Here is a 20,171-nt window from a genome sequence, read left to right on the forward strand (position 1 = left end):
CAAATATACAACTACTGCCCTAAAATGTACTATTAATAAATTCTGAATGGCAACAGAAGCCTGTCTTTGGCTAGTTGGTGAATATTAGTTCATAATATAATATCTACCCTAAAAATTATAGTAATTCAAGTAATTCCCATAAATTCAATGTCAGTAAAAACTGCTAAAATGACATCAGGTTTAGAAGAGAGCTGAATTTCCCTTTCACCAGACTGGGGACAAAATAACACGAGGCAAAGACCATATGACCCACAAAGGCTTGGAATAACTTTTCATCCAGGAAGAAAAGGAGGCCATTTAGCCTATGGGTGTGAGGTGAGGGTATCAAAAGGACATGGGGAATCACCCTGCTGTACACCTTAAATTTACACAATGCTGTACGTCAATTATATCTTACTAGAGCTGGGGGAAAAGGACATAGGAGCCATCCTGAGAAGGCATCCGGAAGCCAAAGATGGGACAATGTGAACCCAGTAAGAGTTAACAACTAAAATGGATCAAAACACAACAAAAGTGTTCATATCCATGAGTTCATAGTACTATTAAAAAGGAAAATCGCTAGTTACTTTTAGAGGACTTTAATACTAAAACTCATTATTTTTGAAAACTGATAAAGAAATCAAGCACTTGTCCAGCCTTTATTATAAAACAGTACTCTGAGTAACCAAGGTTGATGAGAGGAATTTTCTCTTTACAGAAGTGTTCCAGTTAATAAAGAGCTGATAAAGGCACAATAGAACTATTCTGCAAAGTCAATGAATAAATGAATCTAGGCAATGACAATTAATCTTTGATAATCAGGCAAATTAACCAGATTTGCTAAAATGTTGAGGGGCAGACCTGTAAAAAATCTAATTTTAAAAAAATACCTGTCTTTAAAAAGAAATAGCAGCTCCCATCATTAAACATGATGGCAAACATTTTTTTAAAAACCTCACTTAAAAAATGTATAATTTTTTCATAACAATCTTTTAAAACAAGGTTCCTTAAAACCAAGGTGGTTCTGTAAAACTTCCAAGTGACAAGAGTGAAATAAGTAATTCCAGGACAGCAGAGGTTTGGACTTTAAACTACAGTTTTACAGAAGAGGAGACATAATTGTTTCTAAGTGTGCACTGAGCTCTGGTTGATCATACATCACACACTGAAAACCCCTGGGCCACATCTGGCTTGCAGATAAGTTATTTGGCTTGCACAGTTGTTAGAACAAATCTGACCCAACATTTAAAATTTAGGATTTCATACAAAACCCCAGATTTGGGGCTAGGGCACAGGAGAAACTGCCTGTTAGAGGAGGGGCATGTGCTCTCCCATCCATCAGCTACCCCCCCTTCCTCTGCACAGATGACAGGCCTGGTCTCCTCAGGTACAGGAGCTTGCGGTCACTACTGTTTTGAGTGACATTTTCTGCTCATTCTTCACAGAGAAGTAGAACAGAAAAAGGAGGGTATCTGTAACAGCCAATACTACTCAGTTCTGCACTTAGAAAATGCAAAATGCAAAAAACTCAGCATTTGCTATTTTCATAGCACAGAAATAAAGTGCTATCTGCATATTCTTAAAAGCTTTTCTTTGCCAGAGCAGTAAGGCTTACCTTCAGATCAAGGCTGCTAAGGCTTACGACATCATCATCTTTCTCTCTTCGTTTTCTTTTCTATAAAAAAAAGGAAAAGATTTCATTCTTATATAGAAGGAGAATCACTTTTAAAAAGTGAAGCCTTAGGCTGTATTCATAAGAAAGCTATCTTTATGAGGGATACTCATAATTTATCACTAGCACATACTATATACTTTCTAAAAAGTTCCCTCAGATTGAATCATCTGCTGTGAAGTGATTCCACTCTACTAAAAAACTTATCTGAAGTTTTCCAGAACAGCACTCTTATGTAAGTCAAGCCTATACTTGTTAGAGAAAAAGTAAAATATATTTTATATATACAGGCAGAAGTATTTTTAAAAAGGAACACATTTTATTTATTCTATGAGGGGGTGATTTCACTAGGAAAGAAATATCCTTTTCTCCTGGTCCAAGTAATTAAGGTTTGCTGCCCGAAGCAGGACTTTTCAGCTGGAAGAACATGCACGTACGTAGAGAACCTTCCAGTAATCATTACCACCTTCCTTCAGCCCTACAAGTGCCAGCAGTGACCAAACTGTGTATATAGCTTAACTTCTAGTCCCGAGTCAATATTGCTGGGAAAGATTGAAAGCAAAAGAAGAGGGAGGCAGATGATGAGATGGTTGGATGGTACCGACTCAATGGACATGAACTTGGGCTAACTCTGGGAGATGATGAGGAATAGGGAGTCCATGGGGTCACAGTCATTCATGACTTAGCAACTGAACAAAGTCAACACTGAAAAAGAATCCTTAAGTAACATTTCTTCTGTATCTCAAAATAATTTTCAGATTAAATATGACATAGCCCAGCTCCTGTGAACTCTCAACACTGAGCAGCCAGGGCTCCCTCCTAGGACCTGGCCCCTCCACAGAGGAGGAACTGGGAGAATAGAATCTACACTGCCCAGGATGGGGACAACTGAGAAAAGGAAAGATAAAGTCCAGGCAGAAGTGGGGGAAATACATGGAAGAGAACGTGGCTAGCACTTTATCATCATGTATGTTGCTATGGTAGGTCTCAGGCTAAGTACAATGTTCTATTCTATATTCTAACCTTGGTTTGCCAAGACTTTTACCATGATTGGGTGTTGACTTTACTTTTCCACTCTTACTTCTCCTCCTCTTTTCTTCAGTTCACTCTATTGTTCTTTTCCTCACCCCTTGAGTTAGATGCTTAATTTTTGTTCTTTTCCTTTCTCCAACTATATATTTAAAAAGTAACAAATCTCCCTCTTAAGTTTTCTTAATCATATTTCAAAAGTGTTAATACATGAACCATGAGATATTTCTTTTTTCATGGAGACCTCTATAGAAGTGTTTTCACAAGTGAGATGCACCTATCTCAGAGTGATTGCAAGATATCTTCCCTAGAGTACAGGAGTAAAATATTAGAACTTCATTTCTATGTATTTCTTTTTTTAAAAAATAATTATTTATTTTTTCCATTTATTTTTATTAGTTGGAGGCTAATTACTTTACAACATTGCAGTGGTTTTTGTCATACATTGAAATGAATTAGCCATGGATTTACATGTATTCCCCATCCCGGTCCCCCCTCCCACCTCCCTCTCCACCTGATCCCTCTGGGTCTTCCCAGTGCACCAGGCCCGAGCACTTGTCTCATGCATCCAACCTGGGCTGGTGATCTGTTTCACCTTAGATAATATACATGTTTCGATGCTGTTCTCTTGAAATATCCCACCCTCGCCTTCTCCCACAGAGTCCACAAGTCTGTTCTATACATCTGAGTCTCTTTCTATGTATTTATTATTCCTTAAAATGAGCTACTAAAATTTAATATACAGATGACAAGCTCATCATCACCCACATTTTAATTTAGAAGTCAATCCCCAACTGTGAAATTATTCTGGATATCTGAAATACACATTATGTCCACTCTCATTAACCTCACCCTGAGTATTGTGTTTTGATACACTAAAATATCAAATTAAATACAAGAGAACAGAATACAAATGAAGCATGTATTATTGGACCATCAGCACATCATAATACACACACACCGGTAAAGTTTGGCATACTAGAAGCAGAATCATTTTTGCTATTTCCCCCAAATAAAAAAAGCGTAACAATCATGATCTCTTTGTACATATTTTATTTATATGAGTATTATGAAGCAATGAGGTTTTAATTATTTAAATTAGTTTTTAATTATTAAAAAGCTCCAATTTTCTGGTGTTAGTTTCCATAAGGTTGGATGCCTCTGGAAAGTCTCCTAAAAATAATGAAGCAGTCCCTCTATACCAAGATTATTAATAACAGAAATAATTCATTCATTATATGTATTACCTACAATCATTTTTATATTTTTAAACAAAGGAGAAAACTGTCAGAGTATGTACATAAAAATATTAGTATATTCATGTTTCATAATGTATTAATTTTAACACTGGTAGAAATAAGAGAAAGAATTGAATAAAGATGAATAGATCCAATACTTTTCAAAATATATTTTACATTTAACTGAAATAAAAATTTCAGTCTGTTAGCAGAGAAGAGTTAAATTAGGCTGCCAAAGACAGTGATAGAAACTCTGTACCTTAATATTTTCAGAGATGTACAGACAGCTAGACTGAAGGACAGCCCAGGAATTATTTCTATCTAATGTCTTGAAATAAAAACCCAGGTGTCTACTCACCAAAGTGAAATCCCAATGGGGGCCAGGTGTTAAAAATGTGAAGGAGCTACCTCTCCGAAGGGAGTATCTGTTAACAGAAAATTCAAACAAATATATTGAGAGTAACTTCAGTAAAATTAAGCACTAACAGGTAAGAAGCTATCTTTTTCATAGTTTCAAAACTCTTCAAAGTAGCCTTATTAATCATTCAATTTTAGAAATAAGAGGGAGAGTATTTAAAAACAAAACCCACAAAAACGGAAATAAAAAAATCAGTGTATAGGTTCTGGTCACTTTTGGGAATTTTCAGAAATATTACAAAAGTGAAAAAGCCTTTATAAAACTAGTAGATTAAACTAATTCACCAAAACAAGCAGAGTTTATTACAGAAACATATACATGGCTCAATGATATGAAATATATTTTACATATTTCACTAATAGGTTAAGTAAGAAAACAGTAAATGATGCAACAAATTACTTGGTAAAATTTGGCATTCATGTTTAATATTTTAAAAATAATAGTAAAAAAACTCAACATAATAAACAAAACTTAAATGCATATATTTTGTAATTATGTGTAAATCTCTTCCATGTACTGATATATATTTTTTTAGTGTTATGACTTAATAGACCAAATTAAAAGCTTTGAATAACTATATCTGAGACAAAAGTCTTAAGGTTAAAATTTGACTAGGATGTTGTTCTTTACTACTAAGTGACACGGGCTTCCCTGGACAGAGGAGCCTGGTAGGCTCAGTCCATGAGTCGGACACAACTTAGTGACTGACCAATCCTGCCTTCAATCTTTCCCAGCATCAGGGTCTTTTCTTATGAGTCACCTCTTCGCATCAGGTGGCAGAAGTATTGGAGCTTCAGCATCAGTCCTTCCAATGAATATTCAGGATTGATTTCCTTTAGGATTACTGGTTTGTTCTCCTTACAGTCAGGGACTCTCAAGAGTTTTCTCCAACACCACAGTTTAAAAGCATCAATTCTTCGGCCTTCAGCCGTTTTTATGGTCCAACTCTCACATCTATACGTGACTATCGGAAAAACCATAGCTTTGACTATACGGACCTTTGTTGGCAAAGTAATGTCTCTGCTTTTAATGTGTTGTCTAGGTTTGTCAAACATGTAGAAAATCACAAAACATAGGTGGTGCAGGAAATGTTTATAAACTATGTGCATGTGTTCAGTCACTCAAGCTGTGTCTGACCAACTCTTTATGACCCTGTGGACTGTAGCCTGCCAGGCTCCTCTATCCATAGGATTTTTCAGGCAAGAATACTGAAGTGGGTTGCTATTTCCTCCTCCAGTGGATCTTCCTGACATAGGGATTGAACCCGAATCTCCTGCTCTTTACCACTGCGCCAACTGGGAAGCCCTTATAAACTATACTTATGAGAAAAGCAAAGGTTATTAATTCAGAGCTTGCTATAGCAAGGGAGCTGGCCACCATCACTGGTGTTTAGGTAGACTGAATGGCAGGCTGGGGAATGAGGAACAAGGGAAGGCTTCAGGTGTGTTCTGACTGGAGGCTGTCAGCAGGGGGAAGGTGCAGGCAAGCTAAGTGGGACTGGGGCTCCTACGTGATTTACTGGGTGCAGACAGGGTTTGCTCGAGTCAGTTTTAAGTCGGAAGTGAAGTGTTAGTCACTCAGTCATGTCTGACTCTTTGCGGCCCCACGGACTATAGGATCCTCTGTCCATGGGATTTCCCAGGCAAGAATAACCGAGTGGATTGCCAGTCCCTTCTCCAGGGGATCTCCCTGACTCAGGGATCGAACCCAGGTGTCCTGCATTGCAGGCAGATTCTTAAGTTGGAACCAAAGACAAAAACTGGGGAAGCTGGCTGTTGCTGATCAAGTCTTGGCCATTTGGGGCCAATTATTACAGAAGTTATTGCTTAGCTCCTGCACTGTCAGGCCACTGTCCACTTGTGTATTCCGTCTCTCACCTTCATTCTCATAGTCACTATAAGTTATAGAAACACCACAGATGGTGGTTATTTCTACAGACATTTACAAGCTTAAATCAAACACAGGCTTTTGTAGTTTTCTAAGCTAAATATAAAGCAGAAGTTTGTTTATATTTTGACAAGGAGCACAAGTGAAATTGGCTATAAGGAGAAAGAGGACAGCAAAATGGCTTCGCAAAAGAATTAATACTGAGGTAACTGCAAAACTGAAGCAAAGAGAAACTGCAATCAGCAAAGCATATAAGAGCCAGGCAGGCTCTGTGGGGAAAGGGAAAGGCACATGTGAAGGGGGAGTGAAATGAACTGTATACAGGAAACTGCAAGAACTCTTTATGTTTGAGCATCAAAAGAAATAAAACAGGGCTCCATCATGATAAAAGGCCTCATGTACAACCCTTAAAAATATGAACTTGATCTTGAATACGTATGGCAGCTGTCAGCAATTGAGTTCTAAGGAACAAGAAGGCTGGGTTGGAAGAAGGCAGCGCTGGTCAGGAGGCCGGTTAAGAGGCAGTTCTGATACTGCTGACAACAGATGGCGAGGGGCGGAGGGACAGCAGCAACGGCAGAGAGGGGAGGTGACTAGAGAGGGCTCAAGGTCCGGTTGGAGAACTCTCCCTTCCTCCCAAGGCCTGTCCAGTTCCTGGGAAGGGTCCTGGGACAGTGAAATAGGATGCCACTAATCATAATTAGAAACAGATGCAGAAAGATCTTAAGATATTTAAAGCAAATGCTCCCTAAATAATTATTTGTAGCTCAAAAATTGTTTTAAGGGCCTCTTTAGTGAAGCAGAATAAACTAAGGAACTGATGATTTCTTGCCACTATAGAAAAGTCAAGTAACATTGAAGATTGCACGATTTCTGATAAAACAGTTAGATATCAGCAATAAATTATAATTCATATGACCAAAGAATACATAGATAAGAGTATACACAGATACAGTACTATAATCAAATGCCAAAGGATTACAGGGCAAATGGAACCTTCATGTTATGATTACTTTTTGAAAACACTGTTCCAGGTATCATGTACTACACAGAGCCACCACTGGGGACTGGGTTGAGAAGCAAAAATTATGATTTCTCAGAAGATTATTTTTAAAGTAATACAAATATTCATTACAAAGTAGTAATCATAGTGGCACTCTGAGTGCTTCCTTTCAGATATAAGACAAGTAGAACACAAAACCAAAGATATTCATTGCTTTATTCCCTAGAATTGTCCATACTGACCTCAGAATGAATTTGATGTTTAAAAGCTGGAAAGAATTAGCTGTTAGGAATTTTAAACACACTGCAAACTGGAAAAATATTTCCAACTGGATGGCAAGATTGTTTCCAGCACCAGCTGTAATCAGCTTTATAGTAATGCTATTTTTTCCTATTTGAAAAGCAAGTACCTATTTATTTTGAGAACTCATGGAAAATAGGAACCCAAAAAACAAACTGTGCCCTGAAAGTATGTGAGTCAGTGCCAGCTTTCAAAAAACTTGGAAAGATAGTCATTTCTTCATAGGGGTCACACTCAAAATGTAGCAGCTATTTTAAATCCTTGTGGGAAAATTTTTTATTTCATAAAACATTAAAAGTGGCCTTTAGAAGATATGCAGTACAGTCCATTTAAAAAGGAGCTCAAAGGCTGAAATAAGAAGTGACAGTTCATCTTTTTAAGAATTTTTGTCCAATTTTCTTTTTTCATATATCCAATTAATTACTAACATTTAAGGCATAACCTGAAGGAACTAGCTTGATATATTAAACTGTGTTTCGTATTAGCCCCACTGATTACTCCTGGGTCTTTACATACTTCTTTTTGTGTCATTTGATGTATTTTCAAACTATGTAAATTATTTTTACACTCAACTAGATTTAGTCTAAACAAAGCATAAATAAAATGGTACAGTTGATGTTCCACAGAAAATCACCTGTTATTTCATTCTCAAGCCAAATTATATTTTCAGAGATTATGACTTATGTCATTGCCCTCCTCTATCATGGCAGGTAATTAACACGGGCATACTGCAAAACATGCAAATGTGAAAGATTATATTGGGTGGTTTTATTTATATGGATGTCCAGAAATAGAAATTTACAGACATGGAAAGCAGACTAGTGGCTGCCTAGGCCTGGGGGTAGAAGGACTGACTGCAAACAAACTTGAGGGAGTATTTGGGATGATGAATGATCTAATGGTGGACTGTGTCTATACACTTACTAATAATTACTGAATTGCACACTTACAATGGGTGAATGTTATGATATGCAAATTATGTCTCAATAAAACTGTCAAACAGTACAGTCATTTTGATGTGGGAGGAAACAGCCTTAGGAGCTAGTGGGAGCATCCTTTTATTTTCAGAATCTATTAATATAAATAGTAATAATGATGATAATCCCGGGTTATCAAGGACTGGCTCAATTTCTGTTTAATTTGGTGTTTTAAATGTTTTGAAAAAACAGTCCATCCAAGAAGTTAAATTCTCTTAAAGGGAACAGGAACCCTTAGCTCAAAATTAACAGAATTTGGTTTAAGAATATACATTTAACTCTGGATGTCCACTCTACAAACCCATCAGTTTCACTAGAAAAACAAAAGTCAAAGATTTAGCATCTAGTCAAGAGATCCACCTCTACAAAACTGGTAACAGATATAACTGCTAAATACTCCTTGATAGAGGGTAAGTTATAGTTCTTAGTGTTTCCTGCAGAAAATGAAAACAATGATACCTAAGATTTATGGAGCATTTGCTATATCTAGGTACTGTTCTCATGTTTTACATGAATTACTTCTTATAATTTCCACAACCTTACGAGACAGAGACTACAAAGTGAGATTTAAAAGAGATTAATCACAGCCTGATGAGACAGATACTACTAATGAGCCAGAAAGTATAAAGTGAGGTTTAAAGAGCTTAAATCCTCAAGAGTCAGAATTTGAACCCAAGGAGTCTCACTGTAAAGCCTAAACTCTTTAAACACTAATGTTTTATTCAGCTTTGGATCTCAGTCTAAAAGAATGTCCATTCTCAGAGAGAGTAATTAGCTGAATCAAGCCGGGGCTAGAGCAGACTCAGTGTCAGGAAAACTAGGTCAAGAAGCACGCTGCTTTCTGAGTTCTGAGCCATGCAGCCGGGCCCAGGGTCGCTTGTGGACAAGACCCTGGCCTATTACTACCCAGAACAAACAGAGAGGGACAAGGAGGAGGAGAAAGCAGCCGAGAGCCATTGCCGCAGAGCAAGCTTAGACCCCCAATGGATTCCAGCTGTCTCTACTCGCTTTTTCTCCCTAATTATCTTGCCCCAGCCATGTCCTATGGTAGTCAGCATTCACGTTATGTTCAAAATTTTCTTTTATCTCTGTGTGAAGCAATGCCCAGTTTCAGTCTTTAGCAGAGGCAGATGAGCATCATGATCGTTATTTAACTTGGTACAGCAGGCCCTCTCTCTCAGGTTCTGCAAGTATTAGCCATTCCAACTCCTGAGCTCGTTCTCAAGTCTACTACCCGTTTCTCATTTGGATGGCTGGGATTAACAATTAGCAAAGATGTGGCTGAAAATGAGCTCCAACCACGTGGACAGGCTGATTAAATGGCAGGCCTGTAAACAGCAATGTGCATGCAAATATGTGTACAAACACACACGTGCTGGATCACTCTGCTGTACACCAGAAACACAATTTGTAAATCAACTGGACTTCAGTTAAAAAAAAAAAAGACAACCCACAAAATAGGGGAACGTATCTACAAACCATGTAGGGACTTGTTATCAAGAGTAAAGAGTTCTTATATCTTAGTAATAAAAAATACAAATAACCCAATTTTTAAAATGGGCAAAGGATGGCTCACTAAAAAAATGGCCACATACGATTTCATTCATGTGAAATGTCTGGAACAGGGAAATTCATAGAGACAGGAAGCAGGTTAGAGTTTGGGGTAAAGAAGAGAGAGGCGTTAGGGAGAGAGGTATGGGCTTCCATTTTGAGGTGAAAAAAATGTTCAAAAATTGCCTGGTGATGGTTGCATATGTCTAGAGGACATTCACACGTCCTGAATCTAGAGGAAAACAGTGAATTGTACACTTCAAGTGGGTAAAACTGTATAGTATGTGAACACTGTTTTCTAAAAAGGTGATACTTTCATTTTCTTTTTTTTCGTCCTTCAAAAAAAAAGAATAGAGAGTAATGAAGTAGGACAACTTCATTATTCTCCTAACGATGCCTATGGTGGTGGTTTAGTCACTAACTCATGTTGGAATCTTGTGACCCCATGGACTGCCAGGCTCCTCTGTCCATGGGATTTTCCAGGCAAGAACACTGGCGTGGGTCGCCATTTCCTTCTCCAGGGGATCTTGTTGACCCAGGGATCAAACCCATGTCTCCTGTGTCTCCTGAATTGCAGACAGATTCTTTACCACAGGGCTACCAGGGAGGCCTATGTCACAAAGCTGACATAATTTACAATCTCACCTAAAAAACAGAACCCTGGTGGGAAAGCCCCCAAATTCCTGCTCATAACATCCCACATTCCCCAAACTTACCCCAAAGGCTACTGTCCACAGCTCTCAAACAGGCTAGACTCTACCTTTACACTTAGAGGAGTCCATCCTTCTCTGTCTTTCTGGTTGCTTGTTTTATCACCTTTCTTCCCTCCTGTCTCTTCAACCTCTCTTTGTACTTGCTTATTCCCCCATCCGCCCCATATCAAGTTCACCCCTTCTTCAGAATCTACCCCACAAGCTGGTGTTACCTCCATTATTCTTTCTTGCCCTTGGGTTGCAGTGAGACTTCCTGAAAGTGTAACCCAGTGTTTCAAGTTCTCCAACCTCACCGCCAGCCATTAGAGTCAAACACTCATCCAGGCGACTGCAAATTGACTTCCCACCAATGATGAATTCACATGCGACTTTTAATTTGGTTCCATAGTTGGGCTGCAAGGGTCCACAAATTTTGTGTATATGAGTACTTGTTTGGGGGCTAGTTTTCATCAGATTTACTGTCTTGGCATACAAGGCTCCCCTCAGTGATGTGGCTCTTACTTCTTCAGTATCATCTCCAATCACTACCTCCTCTCTATCCCCATCTCAGTCTCCTCCCTATACAGTCAGTGTCATGATACCTTCAACTCTTTATGCTCGTTTGTGTAAAGGGCCTTTTAATATTTAAATGCTTCCCCCTACATATCACCCATGCACATCCACTCTCTAAATTGGCCCTCCGAGACTCAAGGGTTACAACAGGGAATCATTTCCTGTCCTTTCCAACCAGAATTTCTCCTTTTATTTGCATCTATGGCATCATATACCTGACACGATAGTAACTGTCATCATACACAATTATGATTATTAAGTTTCTTCCCTATACCATTGTAAGTTCTTCTGTAAGAGCAGAAATTGGTTAAGGCTGCTTCCAACAGGCTAGGCCTTATTCTTTTAAGTCCACTAAGCCATTTTCTTAGAAAAGCTTCTCTTGTTTACTTAATTACATTTTGAAAACGATTACTTTCTAATCAGAGCTGTGTACAATGCATATGGTGTTCGCTTCTCTGAGGAAGCACTTCCTAACACTCCCTTCTCTTGTTAGCATTCTTTATCTAGAAAGAAAGGCACAGTGTGTTAGCCTCAAAGACTACTGTATTCCTCCCAAGACAGCTTGACACTGACTTAGACCATGTAGAAATTTTCCAACAGGAAAGAAGAATGCAAGCTTGCTACTGCCCTACTCCTTATCTACAGCACTACCTTCCCCTCCTGAACTATAAGTTCCCTTCTTATTTTTCCCAAGGGAGGGCAGTCTTGAGGGCGCTAGCCTACTGCGGCCTCCTCTGCCTGGCAAAACAAAGCTACTCTGTTCAACTTCATCCAAAACTCTTGTCTCTGTGTTTCTATCTGGCACCAGGGAACAGAGGCTGGGATCTCAGCAACACTCCCAGAGTAAGGACTGTATTTTGCATCTCCATATTTATAGTGTCTGACACTTCCACATTTCTGGAATAAACCACACCTCATTCTCTTCTCAACCCACTACATTCTTAATAGTTTAACTATTTTATGGAAACTACTGGAGGTCAATATACTCTTCTCACGACCAGATTCAACAGTCACTCATTCCTCATCTCACTAACCTGTTCATTCCTTCCTTATCAGTAACACTTGACAAACTTTCCCATGTCCTTTCTCAGAACCCTTTCGCCACTTGGCCTCCTGGACACTGATCTCACCTGGTTCCTCACCAGCTGCGGCTCCTCCGAGTTTGCTCATCTCCTGGACCTTTACATGTGGGGAGTGTCTCAGGGTTTGGGCCCCAAACTCTCCTCTTTTCAGACTATCAAGATGACTTCCCAGTGCTGTGATTTCAAGTCTATTTGCTGATATGCCCTCAATTTATATTTGGTTACACAGATCTGTTTACTTTGTGAAATTTCACTGGGCAAAACACTTATGATTCATGCACTCTTTCATTTGACTTAAACGTCAAAGTGTTTTTTTTTTTTAAAGAGAAAAAAGCAAAAAAAGAGAAAAGGGGGAAAAAATTGTTGTGATACACTCCTTAATAGGAGCCTCATAACATATTCCAAAGCAAACTTCTCCCCAGATCTTTCCTCTCCAGGAACATGGAAACCTGCTCTTCTGGTGCTCAGATTAAAAACCTCGGAATCATTCTTCATTCCTCCATCTCTCTTAACTCCACACTGAATCCACGTGCAAATCCTGTCAGTGCTACTTGAAAAATACATCCCAAATAGGAGTACTTTCCACCATGTTTACCACTCAGATGTCTCAAACTGCAATAACCTCTTCATTAGTCTCCCTGATTTTCTCCCTGCCACATTACAGACCAATCCTTTTAAAATACACATCACACAATTTTCTATTGTCTCCCAACCACAGACTCAAACTTGAAGTCTTTCTGGTGGTTGGCCATATACTACCCGGTCTGACCCCAGGCCTCTCTGTGACCTCGCCGTCCACCTTTCTCCCTTTGTTTTGCTCCACTCCAGTTACCGTGGCTTCTCTACAGTCCTTGAACACACAAAACAGGATTCTACTTTGAAGCCCTGCACTTACAGACTTTCTCTCCACATCTTCACGTGGCTGAGTTCCTTAATTCCTTCAGATCTCTGCTTAAAGGGCATCATTACCATGGAGGAGACTTTTTTGATCTTTTAAAAAGAGCAACATTGCCCCTCTCCTTGTCTCTGCCTGCCCTTAACATGCCTTAATCCTCCTCACAGGATGACCACCTGGCATTTCATCATCGTCTTTCATCCCTAACTAGAATGTAAGCTTTGTGAGAGCAGAAACTTCATCTGTTCACCAAAATCTCCAATATCTACAACAAAGTGAGGATCTAGTGAAGCGAAATTATTAGTTGTTCAGTTGTGTCCGACTCTCTGTGACTCCCACAGACTAGCCCTCCAGGCTCCTCTGTCCATGCGATTCTCCAGGCAGGAATACTGGAGTGGGTTGCCATGCCCTCCTCTGGGGATCTTTCCAGGCAAATGCTCAAAAGCTTTACTGAATGAATGCAGAATGAATTTATCACTGTTCTTCTTCCCTTCACTACATGGTCCTGATTCTATTTCTCAGTCTTTGGGATGATGACGTCTTTCTGCTCTTTCACTACCTCTTAGATATAAGTTGTAATCAGTATAAAGGTTTCAGGCAAGAATTATCCTAATCTTCAAAATAAAAAATCAATACCTAATGAAAAAATCTAGTTCTCTGCATGATGACTTATTAACAGTGAGTTTACAAATGCCCTGTCCAAGAAAGGAAGGTGTTTTCCTTTCTCTGAAAAAATGGCACATCCAAGAATGACTGGAATGTAACGTCAATAAGGAACTGTAGTTTAAGTAGCGGACCACAGGAACTTCTGAAAAGAGAAGCAGATATGGAATTACAGATAAAAATCAGGAAATAACTGTTTGTTGCAAGCTCCCTGCATACAGGCTCACACAATGACCTCATTGAATTGCACAACTTGGAGGAAGTGGGTACTATTTCAACCCCATATGCCGGATGAGGACCCAGTCTTAGAGATGAAAGGTCCAACGACCGGTCACAGGAACCTAGGGCCTGCAGCATCCTGACGGAAAAGTAATGCCCCCAGCCCTTGTTCACCGCTCGCTGGCAGACACAGCTTCTAACACCCTCGGTAGGTGTCCTCCCTTTGCAGACGCATCGGACAGAATGAAATGTGTCAACAGCTAAAAAGTCCAAGACGGGCCTCTGCGTCCTCTTTACCAGGGAGGCTGGGGCCCTGAGCTGCGCCCTGATCACGGACTTGGTCAGAGGCTCGAAAGGAGGGACTCTGACCTCGGCGAAACTTTTCATTTTAATGCTTGCATTTAATGCTTGCTTTTAGGCTAAAAGTTTGGTGTCTGGTAGAACTCCTCGGGGGCTTCCCTGGTGACACAAGAATCCGTGGTGGTAAAGAATCCGCCTGTCAATGCAGGAGATGCTGGCTTGATCCCTGGGCTGGGAAGATCCCCCGGAGAAGGGAATGGAAACCCACTCCAGGATTCTTGTCTGGAGAATCCATGGACAAGAGGAGCCTGGCGGGCTGCGGTCCATGGGGTCGTAAGGAGTCGGACACGACTGAGCGACTGAACAGAAACTCTCCGGCTCCAGGAACGATTCCAGTCCCCTGAGCCAGCAGCTCTCTGTGGGCGTTTAGGAACCGCCCCTCCTCCCCCACAATCCAGCCCGAAACCTGCTGGGTGTGCAGAGAGGACCTCCAGCCCCTGAGCCGGGAGGGGAGGAGATAAGAGGGAGGAGGAAGAGGAACCGGAGGTAAAAATAAAGGAGGGTCAGGAGATGGGAAGAGGGGGACGAGGGGAGAGAGGAGGAAGGAGAGCAGGTAGCCCGGCTCTTCCCTGCCCCCGGCCCCTTCCCTGCCCGCCACCCCCTCCCCAGCCTCGGGCCCGACACCCCGAGTCCCCAAGCGTCGTCGACCCTGCGCTCACCTGCCGTCCTGGCCGGACCCGGGGGTGTCGGCCGCTGGCTCCGCGGCGCCGCCGGCGTTGAGACCCGAGGCCCTGCGGCTTCGCCTCCGCGGCCGGCTCTGCTCCTGGGCCTCCAGCTCGGGCTCCATGGCGTGGAGGGGGCGGCGCGGTGGCTGGGTGCCCAGGAGGCCCGCTGGGAGCGGCACGGCGCCCGGCCGCTGCGGCCCGGAGACGGGTTCCTGTCAGGACGGCGCCGCCACCTCCGCCGCCGCCATCTTCCGGGGTTTGAAAATGGCGGCCGCGAGGCGACCAGCCAATCAGGGGACGCGGCGCGGTTGCTAGGAACGTGGAGTCCCGCCCCTCTCCTCCCTTCGGGCGCTAAACTGCGCGGAATCTGTGAGGGGGAGCGTGGTCCCCAGGGTCGAACGGCTGATGAGCTGGTGGTCTGGGGTCTAGTTCCTAAATCGCCAAGGCCCGATTACTAGTGTATAGTTCATTAGGACTTTCACCACAAGTCAAGGGAAACTGGAAGCATTTTCAGCTCAGTTCAGTCACTCATTCCTGTCCTACTGTTTGCTATACACCATGGACTGCAGCACGCCAGGCTCCCCTGTCCTTCACTATCTCCCAGAGTTTACTCAGACTCATGTCCATTGAGTTGGTGATGCCATCCAACCATCTCACCGTCTGTCGTCCCGTCTCCTCCTGCCTTCAATCTTTCCCAGCATCAGGGTCTTTTCCAATGAGTCAGCTCTTTGCATCAGGTGGCCAAAGCATTGGAGTTTCAGCTTCAGCATCAGCCCTTCCAATGAATATTCAAGACCCATTTCCTTTAGGGTGGACTGGTAGGATCTCCTTGCAGTCCAAAGGAATCTCGAGAGTCTTCTCCAAAACCACGGTTTAAAAGCACAATTCTTCAGTGCTCAGCTTTCTTTACAGTCCAACTCTCACATCCATACATGACTACTGGAAAAACCATAGCCTTGACAATACGGGCCTTTGTTGGCAAAGTAATGTCTCTGCTTTTTAATATGCTGTCTAGGTTGGTCATAGCTTTTATTCCAAGGAGCAAGCATCTTTTAATTTCAAGGCTGCAGTCACCATCTGCAGTGATTTTGGAGCCCAAGAAAATAAAGTCTTTCACTATTTCCGCTGTTTCTCCATCTATTTGCCATGAAGTGATGGGACCAGATGCCATGACCTTAGTTTTCTGAATGCTGAGTTTTAAGCCAACTTTTTCACTCTCCTCTTTCACTTTCATTAAGAGGCTCTTTAGTTCTTCTTTGCTTTCTGCTATGAGGTTGGTGTCATCTGCATATCTGAGGTTATTGATATTTCTTCCAGCAATCTTGATTCTAGCTTGTGCTTCATACAGCCTGGCATTTTGCATAATGTACGCTGCATATAAGTTAAATAAGCAGGGTGATAGTATGCAGCCTTGATGTACTACTTTCCCGATTTGGAACCAGTCTGTTCCATGTCCATTTCTAACTGTTGATTCTTGACCTGCATACAGATTTCTCAGGGCAGGTCAGGTGCTCTGGTATTCCCATCTCTTGAAGAATTTTCCAGTTTGTTGTGATCCACACAATCGAAGGCTTTGGCATAGTCAAAGGAGATTTGGATAAACTTTAGCAAATTCATCAGTGGTTGTGCGCAGATTTTATCCCAGGGGATTCTGGCAGGCCTGTCACACCTCCTTTAACCCCAGAAAAATGAAAAACTGAAAAGAGACTGTGGTGCTTTAAGTGTGCAGCCCTCAGGTGAGGTCATTTCCTGCTCTGTGATAAAGCTTACCTGGGCGGATGCCTCCTGTCATTACCTCGGGCAGTGGGGCACCTTCAGATCAGCATGGTAAGTGCTATTGTCAATAGTTGTAGCAAATTTTACTCATGTTGTGTCTTTCTTTTCCCCACCAAATAATTCTTCATAGATTCTTCATACTGGAGACAAAATATTTAAAGAGACATTTGTTTCTTTCAATATCTGTGTTTGTATTAGATTTAAATCTACTCTGAATTTCACCTGTTCATCTTTAATTCTGCTGCTTTGGGGAAAATCTTCATTGATTTGCCTTCAGTGGAAGCACTAAGGCCCACTTGACTTTGCATTCCAGGATGTCTGGCTCTAGGTGAGTGATCACACCATTGTGATTAGCTGGGTCATGAAGATCTTTTTTGTATAGTTCTTCTTTGTATTCTTGCCACCTTTTCTTAATATCTTCTGCTTCTGTTAGGTCCCTACCATTTCTGTCTTTTATTGTGCCCATCTTTGTGTGAAATGTTCCCTCGGTATCTCTAATTTTCTTGAAGAGATCTCTAGTCTTTCCCATTCTATTGTTTTCCTCTATTTCTTTGCACTGATCACTGAGGAAGGCTTTCTTATCTTTCCCTGCTATTCTTTGGAACTCTGCATTCAAATGGGTATGTCTTTCCTTTGCTTCTTTGCCTTTTGCTTCTCTTCTTTTCAAAGCTGTTTGTAAGACCTCGTCAGACAACCATTTTGCTTTTTTGCATTTCTTTTTCTTGGGGATGGTCTTGATCACTACCTCCTGTACAATGTCATGAAGCCCCATCCATAGTTCTTCAGGCACTCTATCAGATCTAATCCCTTGAATCTATTTGTCACTTCCACTGTATAGTCATAAGGGACTTGATTTAGGTCAGACCTGAATGGTCTAGTGGCTTTTCCTACTCTCTTCAATTTAAGACAGAATTTGGAAATAAGGAGTTCGTGATCTGAGCCACAGTCAGCTCCCAGTCTTGTTTTTGCTGACTGTACAGAGTTTTTCCATCTTTGGCTGCAAAGAATATAATTAATCTGATTTCAGTATTGACCATCTGGGGATGTCCATGTGTAGAGTCAGTCTTCTCTTGTGTTGTTGGAAGAGGGTATTTGTTATGACCAGTGCATTCTCTTGGCAAAACTCTATTAGCCTTTGCCCTGCTTCGTTCTGTACTTCAAGGCCAAATTTGCTAGTTACTCCAGGTATTTCTTGACTACCTACTTTTGCATTCAAGTCCCCTATAATGGAAAGAACATCTATTTTTGGTGTTAGTTCTAGAAGGTCTTGTAGTCTTCATGGAACCGTTCAACTTTTAGATCTTTCTTAACCTTTGGGGAGAAGAGAGGTTGAAAGTCATGACCTAAAATGAATTATTCATGTTCAATAAATCGCCAGTTGCCAAAGGTACTGAAGATGAATTATCAGGCTGTCTCTAGGAAATAGTAAATCTGATTCTGAGACCTCCTGCCTCCCGGTGCAGAGGGGACAGCATCTCCTTAGCAAAAGAGAGTGAAAGTGCTTCATCCTCTAATTATAATAAAGGACCACATCACCTAAAGGATCTTCTTAAATGAAAAAGACAATTTAACAATTGCTACACGGTACATTCTTTGGTTCAAAATACTGTTTTGTAGGTGTTCAAAGCCTTTAAAAATAGCTTCTTCTTTCACACCAGAAAGGGAATCTATCCCAAGAAATAAAATTATATACACATTGAAGGGTGGCAGAATGTGCTGCCCTATATATGCCGCTTTGGCAGCAGGATTATTTTGAGCTGAAGAACAACAGGTGCCAGAAGCACCTTTTGACCTGCCCTTTCTTCCTAAAAGTGGGAGACAAACTTCCCTTGTGAGAGGGGCCCTCCCGGCATCAGGGGGAAAGACACATACTTGTCACCAGAGATGAGCAGAGCCAAGAGACAGAGAGCTGTGTGCAAACAGACCTTGTTTAAGTAGCTCCTATCTTCCTTTGGTGGCCCCGTGTATTTTACCTACTTTTCCATAATTCCCTCTCATTGTCCCACGTCATGCATAAGCACTGAGGTTTTGCTGCCTTTTTGCATCTTTGCTTTCTTATGGAGGCTCCTCTGTACATGTCAAAGTCTGTTTGCTTTTCTCCTGTTGATCCATCTTCTGTCGTTTATATTCTCATGCTTACTGGATACCCTAAGAGGGTGAAAGGCAAAGGAGAAAAGGAAAGATATACCCATGTGAATGCAGAGTTCCAAAGAATAGCAGGGAAAGATAAGAAAGCCTTCCTCTGTGATCAATGCAAAGAAATAGAGTAAAACAATAGAATGGAAAGACTAGAGATCTCTTCAAGAAAATTAGAGATACTGAGGGAACATTTCACACAAAGATGGGCACAATAAAAGACAGAAATGGTATGGACCTAACAGAAGCAGAAGATATAAAGAAGAGGTGGCAAGAATACACAGAAGAACTTTACAAGAAAGATCTTCATGACCCAGATAATCAAAATGGTGTGATCACTCATCTAGAACCAGACGTCCTGGAATTCAAAGTCAAGTGGGCCTTAGGAAGCATCACTATGAACAAAGCTAGTAGAGGTGATGGAATCCCAGTTGAGCTATTTCAAATCCTAAAATATGATGCTGTGAAAGTGCTGCACTCAATATGCCAGCAAACCGAGAAAACTCAGCAGTGGCCACGGGACTGGAAAAGGTCAGTTTTCATTCCAATCCCAAAGAAAGGCAATGCCAAGAATGCTCAAACTACCGCACAATTGCACTCATCTCACACACTAACTCAAAATTCTCTAAGCCAGGCTTCAACAGTACGTGAACCATGAACTCCCAGATGTTCAAGCTGGATTTAGAAAAGGTAGCGGTACCAGAGATCAACTATCCAACATCCATTGGATGATCAAAAAGGCAAGAGAGTTCCAGAAAAACATCTATTTCTGCTTTATTGACTATGCCAAAGCCTTCGATTGTGTGAATCACAAGAAACTGTGGAAAATTCTTCAAGAGATGGGAATACCAGAGCACCTGACCTGCCTCCTAAGAAATCTGTATGCAGGTCAAGAATCAATGGTTAGAACTGGAGATGGAACAACAGACTGGTTCCAAATTGGGAAAGGAGTACGTCAAGGCTGCATACTGTCACCCTGCTTATTTAACTTATATGCAGTGTACATCATGTGAAATGCCAGGCTGTATGAAGCACAGGCTGGAATCAAGATTGGTC

The 20,171-nt window shown here is 41.3% G+C and overlaps 1 protein-coding gene across 1 annotated transcript in view; it reads right to left on the reverse strand.

Moving 5' to 3' along the window:
- NET1 (neuroepithelial cell transforming 1) overlaps positions 1 to 15,467 on the reverse strand; it is a 35,016-nt gene extending 19,549 nt beyond the window's left edge. Inside the window, exons 1-3 of the mRNA XM_020877791.2 lie at positions 15,198 to 15,467; positions 4,277 to 4,343; positions 1,595 to 1,654 (exon numbers count right to left, since the gene is read on the reverse strand). Of these exons, the coding sequence (XP_020733450.2) occupies positions 1,595 to 1,654; positions 4,277 to 4,343; positions 15,198 to 15,325 (255 nt within the window). The 5' untranslated portion in view covers positions 15,326 to 15,467. The remainder of the gene's footprint in view (positions 1 to 1,594; positions 1,655 to 4,276; positions 4,344 to 15,197) is intronic.
- Between the last annotated feature and the right edge of the window lie 4,704 nt (positions 15,468 to 20,171).

Source organism: Odocoileus virginianus, chromosome 9 (genome assembly GCF_023699985.2).
Source record: "Odocoileus virginianus isolate 20LAN1187 ecotype Illinois chromosome 9, Ovbor_1.2, whole genome shotgun sequence".
Classification (NCBI taxonomy): domain Eukaryota; kingdom Metazoa; phylum Chordata; class Mammalia; order Artiodactyla; family Cervidae; genus Odocoileus; species Odocoileus virginianus.